Source organism: Neomonachus schauinslandi, chromosome 1 (assembly GCF_002201575.2).
Source record: "Neomonachus schauinslandi chromosome 1, ASM220157v2, whole genome shotgun sequence".
Classification (NCBI taxonomy): domain Eukaryota; kingdom Metazoa; phylum Chordata; class Mammalia; order Carnivora; family Phocidae; genus Neomonachus; species Neomonachus schauinslandi.
Genome location: NC_058403.1, coordinates 14025288 through 14031942, shown reverse-complemented (window position 1 = coordinate 14031942; position 6655 = coordinate 14025288). Strand labels below are relative to the sequence as shown.

The 6655-nt window shown below is 34.7% G+C and overlaps 1 protein-coding gene across 1 annotated transcript; it reads right to left on the bottom strand.

The window, feature by feature from the left end:
* Nucleotides 1-2429: 2429 nt before the first annotated feature.
* On the bottom strand, nt 2430-4724 carry LOC123326029 (keratin-associated protein 19-8-like). The gene is made up of 2 exons (XM_044919021.1): nt 4631-4724; nt 2430-2647 (listed from the first exon to the last, which is right to left on the bottom strand). Exons 1-2 carry the CDS (start codon nt 4722-4724, stop codon nt 2430-2432), a joined length of 312 nt encoding a protein of 103 aa, XP_044774956.1.
* Between the last annotated feature and the right edge of the window lie 1931 nt (nt 4725-6655).

Sequence of the window (6655 nt, the reverse complement as noted above, 5' to 3'; positions counted from 1 at the left end):
ATATATGTCTTGAGAGTTTTTGTCTGTTTTTCTCTTAATTCAGTGGCCTCAAAGACTTAGACAATTCTTTGTCATTCTCTTTTCAGGAACTTTCTACAACGAGACAATGACTTGATGTGAAACTCAGATCCTGTATTGTTGTACAAAATGTTGAAAATATATTCTTCCATTGGTCAAATCATAGCTTTTATTTGGAAGTTAAGGGCACTTCTGTTATAAATTCAAAATATTTTTCCTTCACCTGTGTCATAAACAGTGTTTCTCAATCTAATGACATGGATGGCTATGTTTTTGCTTTGTTTTTGTTTTTGTTTTGTTTTGTTTTTTGCCCTGTAGGGCATGTTTATAGACTGTGGAACTATTACCTGATCAAGTGTGAAACAATGGAGCTATACAACTGCATCTCATTTGCTATGTACACTGAGAGTCTACAACACCCAGATTGGATTGACTAAAAGGCTGGGTGATAACTGATGGCCAAGCAAACTTATTTTTAGGTAGACTGAATAAGTCTGTGCCTTTGAAGAAAGACTTTTGATAGATAGAGATAGAGATAGATAGAGATGATAGAGATGAGATGATAGAGATGATAGAGATAGAGATGATAGAGATGTTAGAGATAGAGATGATAGAGAGATGTGTATAGATATAGGTGAAACCTGGATAAAGGTAACATTGAAAGTAAGTTTTAAATTCTCTATGTCATAACAACAAAATGTTATAAAAATGGTTTTTCTACTTAAGAAATGTAATCTTTCACATCCTCATAAATAGACCCATGTTCATGGAAGCTTCCATGAAGGGAGAATATACAGAGCAAAGGAGTTTAAACTGTCGCACCTAGTTTCAGAAGATGTTGGCCTTGATCCTGATTCTGTTACTAGTGCTTACGTAACTCTACAAAAGCCAATTACTTTTCTGAGGGTGTGTGTGTGTGTGTGTGTGTGTGTGTCCGTGTATTTTTTTACCTGCAAGATAAGATGCATGGCCCTGCTGCCATTTAATGTCTGGTTTTGGCAAGTTTATGACAGTACTATTTAATTGAATCAAACATACTTTACCTATTTTGACACGTTTAAATAAAATATCTTAATTTTATATTGTTACCTGAATATATCATTTGCTTTTAGGAAAAAACATTGATATTTCCTTATGTCTTTTTTCTTATTTCATCAATAAAATGTCCCCTCCTGCCGTTTTTATCAGGGAAAATTCAGATCTATAAGAAGGCTCTGTGGGTTCAGCTGTGTTTAGCATCAGTTTATGCTAAAAATTAAATTAGTTTGAAATTATGTCTGGTTGTTTTTTTCCCTTATTGGGCTGAAAAAGTTCTTCAATATAAGAATGGTGGTAAAGAAGAATGCCATGTCTAGTCATGAAAATGCAATAAGAATATAAGAGAGCTGACTAAAAAATTTTAGTTAAAATGCTTTGAGTAAAATGACCTCACAGGAAAAAATTTACCCCAATTCATTACTGACTTAAAGGTCAGCTGCTTGATACAAATGTCAAATGAAATAATGTGCAGAAGAGTATGGTACACAGGACGAAATTATTCAAATTAAAAAATTCTTGGAAAGGTGGTTTACTTTATAATTAGACTAGTGATAAGATTTGATCTATTATCATTTGATTGTGCTTAAAATAAAAAAAGCCAAATAAATTTTGAATAAATGAAAAGATTTATTATGCATTGTACTGAATTAAAAAATGTGATTCAATTTATATGAAACACATATATTTGATAAATAAATACATAGATATATTAAAGTGCCATTGCTTTTTGTTGACTTAAATCTAAACATTATCTAAATAAAAGCAAGAAATTTAAAAATATTAAATTACTAACCAATTGAAACACTTTTTTTTCATTTCAGTCTAGAATTATTAGTTTTTACAGCTAGTTGTATGCATATTTGTGAGGTATATGAAAAAAAAAAAATTCTAAGCCAGAGAGATTGCTTCCCTCATTGACAATTGAGTAGAATTGTCCCTTCCGTCAATCCCATCTGGGTCTTGTAGAGTCTCAATGTACAGAGCAGGTAAAATAACTATTCTGTGGCTCTATCAGTTCACCCTTAATCAGGTAATAGTTCCAAAATCTGTGGAAGTGTCCTATAGGGCCAAAAATAAAAAGAGGGTATCACTTCCACATAACTGAGTTCCATGAACAAAACAAAAACCATATTTTGTTTTCAAAGTTAACATTTTACTAGAAGGGGAACAGATAATATAAACAGGTATAAAAGCAAAAGAAGAGGATTCTAGAGTTATGATGAAGATGTAGGAATATATTGAAAAATCCAAAATTCTGAGACATTAAATAGTTTTGTGGAAATAAACCCAGCATGATATTGAATGTTCAGACACTGAACTCAGTTTTGGGAAGTCCCTTATAATTTTAGATGTTGGGTTACTGGCACGGTAGTTCAGTAGAAGCCAGAGAACCCATATCCACCATAGCACAGAGGGCGGCAGCAGCCATATGTGTGGCCCCTCCAGCCACAGCCATGGCCCAGTCTGGGGAAGCTGTCCCATCCCCAGCCATATTCACAGTCCAGGCCACCAAATCTTCCACAGCCGTAGCTTAGGCCTCCATACCAGTTGCTGTAGTAACTCGTGGTGTCAGGGGTGGTGAGTTGTTTTTCTGTTCAAAGCAAGAGTTTGAGTATCAGTGGCAGCATGTGTAGAGTGATGCTTATATTCCCTGAGCAGATCATGTGGTAAAATACATACCACCTATTTTTGTGTCATTCTATGTGTTACCCCTGTCTGACACGATCCTGACATATGAAGAGACCCTCAAGTTCATTAAAGTGTTTGAACTTGCATTGTTGCCTAGTCATGGTGTCCCTTAAATATATTGCATCCTTTTTATGAGAAAGAATTGCTGTATTTTCAAAGTCTGGACATCCCAGACAAAATAAAATTCCTCATAGCCAGGCATATTACATAACACATTTGCTAGTGTTATGTTTTAAAATTAAATATTGCATCATCTCTGACTTACCTTGACTTGTTATTTTTCACTTAAGATTAAATGAAAGAAATTGGTTAAATTCAAGGTGCTAAAATCTACTATATCCACTCAAAGCCATCTAATATTTCATAGTAGTCTTTTTGCAAAGCTAAAGAAACATTTGAAAGTCTGGGTGCGTCAGCTCACCTGCTGTGAACACCAGTATAGAACTTCAGGAAAAAATAATGTTGAAATAGAGCTATCTTTTTTCTGTTATTTTATAACATTGGCCATCATAAAAATATTCTTTTTTCTGATTTTGCCTACTAGTTTGGAAAATGAACATTTGGATTAACAACGTGAAGTAATATTGTTCAAATATTAAAGGCAAATCGGAGTAATCAAAAATCTATTTCATAAGCAACATTCAAAATTGTTCAAAATTCCTTTTTTCACATCCAGACTCCCTTTCTGGCATATCACCTATCCAAAAATAAATTACATCTGTCTCCTGCCATACAGACACTTTTTCCTCCCTTTCCTCTAATCCAATCAGTTTTCAAATATCACTTTGTCTTAGTTCCTCTCAGTCCCCACTAGGGCCAGGGAAATAGGTGAAATAATGAAATAGATACAATATATACAATTTATCTTTGGCTTCCCTCCATTTTTTATCCAATTCATACTTAAATTCTTCCATATATATCTTCACTCTTACTGTAATATTTTTTGCCTTTGTATTCTCTTTGCCTATTGTTTTTTATCTTATTTTATTTAAGTTCAATTAATTAACATATAGTGTAACATTAATTTCAGATGTAGAGTTCAGTTATTCATCAATTCCATATAACATCCAGTGCTCATTACATCTCTTTGCCTATTGTGTGTGTGGTTTTGTTTTTTTTCTGTTTCAGAAAATAGCTAATAGCTTCGTGTCTGCTAAGATATGAGATGCTTATTAAGATCTTAGATGCTGAGAAAAAAAAATGCCTAATACCCTGTGAAGTTCAGTAAGAGGCTGTTAACATTGGAAATGTCTTCAGAATCTCCAAAAATGTAAGTATAATGTAAAAAGACAGGGTAGAGAAAGACAAATTGAAGACAAAAAAGTCCTGCAGCTTACTCCAAGAAGTTAATCACCTATCCCCAAGGCTCACCTAAATCCTGGTTGAGCCCCATCAGATATGCTCTTAACTTGAGCGGAACATCTAAATTCTTTTTAAACTTTCATGGTTTCAAATATACTGTCCAGATTTTTTGAGCTTTAAGCAATTATCAAATGATGTTTTTTCCCAGCTGGATTTGTTGACTGCTGAACAACTACTAGCATGCTGCAGAAAATCAATAAGGAAGAGCTGAATGGGTGAATGCGCTCTAAGGTTCTTACAGGTAAAGATCACATCTTCCGTAGAATGGATATCTCTATAAATGCATTTGAGGATTTAAAGGACGAATTGGCTCAAATAGTTTCCCTGCTTTAGAGAAACATAAAGCCATCATTTCATTTGATTTTGTTGTTGTTGTTTAAAGCATATTATAAAATACCCAAGTCCTAAGTGTACAAGTTAGTGATATTTTGCTTTTATTCACAGACCACCTATATCGATCACACCCAAGCTCTCCAGATTTTCTCTTGACCCTACCAGTTAGTATTACTCCCTAGAATTTTGCCTGATCTGGACATCACATGAACGGCATCAGATGGTATACCAGCAGCTTTTCTCTCCTGAATGATTTTGTACATCACTGTCTCTGTGAGACACATCGTTGTTGTTGCATGTAACATTAGTTTTGTTGTTTTCATTACTGCAAAGTAGCCCATTTCATTACTGCAAAGTAGCCCATTTCTCCAAAGTAGCCCTAAAGCACAATTTATTTACTATTTTGCTCTGGTAAATCTGCATTTGTGTAGTTTCCTTTCTTTCTTCCTTTATTCCTTCCTCCTTTCACTCCCTCCCTTCACTCCCTCCTTCCTCCCTTCCTTCCTTCCCTCCTCCCTCTCTCCTCCCTTCCCTCCTTCCTCCCTCCCCTCCTCCCTTCCTTTGCTCCCTCCTTTCTCCCTTTCTTCCTTCCTTCCTTCCTTCCTTCCTTCCTTCCTTCCTCCCTCCCCTCCTTCTTGCCTTCCTTCCTCCCTCCCCTCCTTCCTTCCTTCCTCCCTTCCCTCCTTCCTTCTTTCCTTCCTTCCTTCTTGCCTTCCTTCCTCCCCTCCTTCTTGCCTTCCTTCCTTCCTTCTTGCCTTCCTTCCTCCCTCCCCTCCTTCCTTCCTTCCTCCCTTCCCTCCTTCCTTTCTTCCTTCCTTCCTAATATGAATAAAGCTGCTATGTAGCTTTTACTAGAGATTCTTTTTTTAGACCTAGGCATTCTTTTACTTTGGGTATACATAGGAGACACATTGCTAATTTATACTATATATATTTAGCTTCAGTAGATTCTACTAAATAATTTTCCAATACAGTTGCTAAATTTACAATACCACCAGCAGTCTATGAGAGTTCTAGTTGTTCCACATCCTTACCCACATTGGCCATTTCAGCATCTTAATCTGATCATCTTTAGGGTACATAGTGATATCTGAATATTGTTTTAATTTGGTTTTCCTGATCAATGATGACGTTGGGAATTTTACATATGCTTATAAACCACTTAGATATCCTCTCTTTTGAAATGCCTATTCAAGTAGTTTGTCCATTTTTAAGTGGGCTTGTTTAATATTAATCAATTAATCAATATTTTATAATTGATTAACAGGAACTCTTTAGATTTTTGGGTATTAGCATTTTGTCAGATTTATGTATTAAAATTATTTTCACCTAGTATGTGGCTTGGTATTTTTCCGCTTTAAATTCTGTCTGTATATGAACATAATGTTGTAATATAACAACTAATTCATTCCTCTTTTTCTTTTATGTTTAATGTCTTTGGTTCTAATTAAATTTTTGACTACCTCACACAATGTTATTTAATTCTTTTTGTCTCTTTTCTTCAGAACTTTTTTCATTTTCGTTGATCATTCTAAAAATAAAAAGCAGTCAATAATTTGAATATTTCATTCTCATTCAGTCAAGCTGAAGCCATAAAATTACAAATAAGTCAAACAGGTTTCATTCATTATGTCACACTCTGCCTATTTGACTACCAGATATGCATCAGTTTTGGGGTTGGTGAACTTGCTGTGATGTGTTCTCCCTAACATAAGCAATAGCTTTTCCCTGGAAATAAAGATATGCTGGAGCATTTATCCAAATCCAGCAGAGATCCATAAAAACAGTCATTTCAAATTCTAATAATATAATATTATACTAGAAACGTCAAATATCTGCTCCAAGTGGTGGTATTGATTATTCTTCTTTATAGCTACAGAAGGCCTTTCTCCAAATTCTGGAGAAATGCTATTAACCATTAAGAAAATAGAATAGTGAACCATGAGAGACTATGGACTTTGAGAAACAAACTGAGGGTTCTAGAGGGGAAGGGGGTGGGGGATGGGTTAACCTGGTGATGGGTATTAAGGAGGGCATGTTCTGCATGGAGCACTGGGTGTTATATGCAAACAATGAATCCTGGAACACTACATCAAAAACTAATGATGTAATGTATGGTGATTAACATAACATAATAAAATTTTTAAAAATGGATAAAAAAATACAAACAAAAAAAAGAAAATAGAATAGCTATTGTTGTATTCTGTCAAGCTAA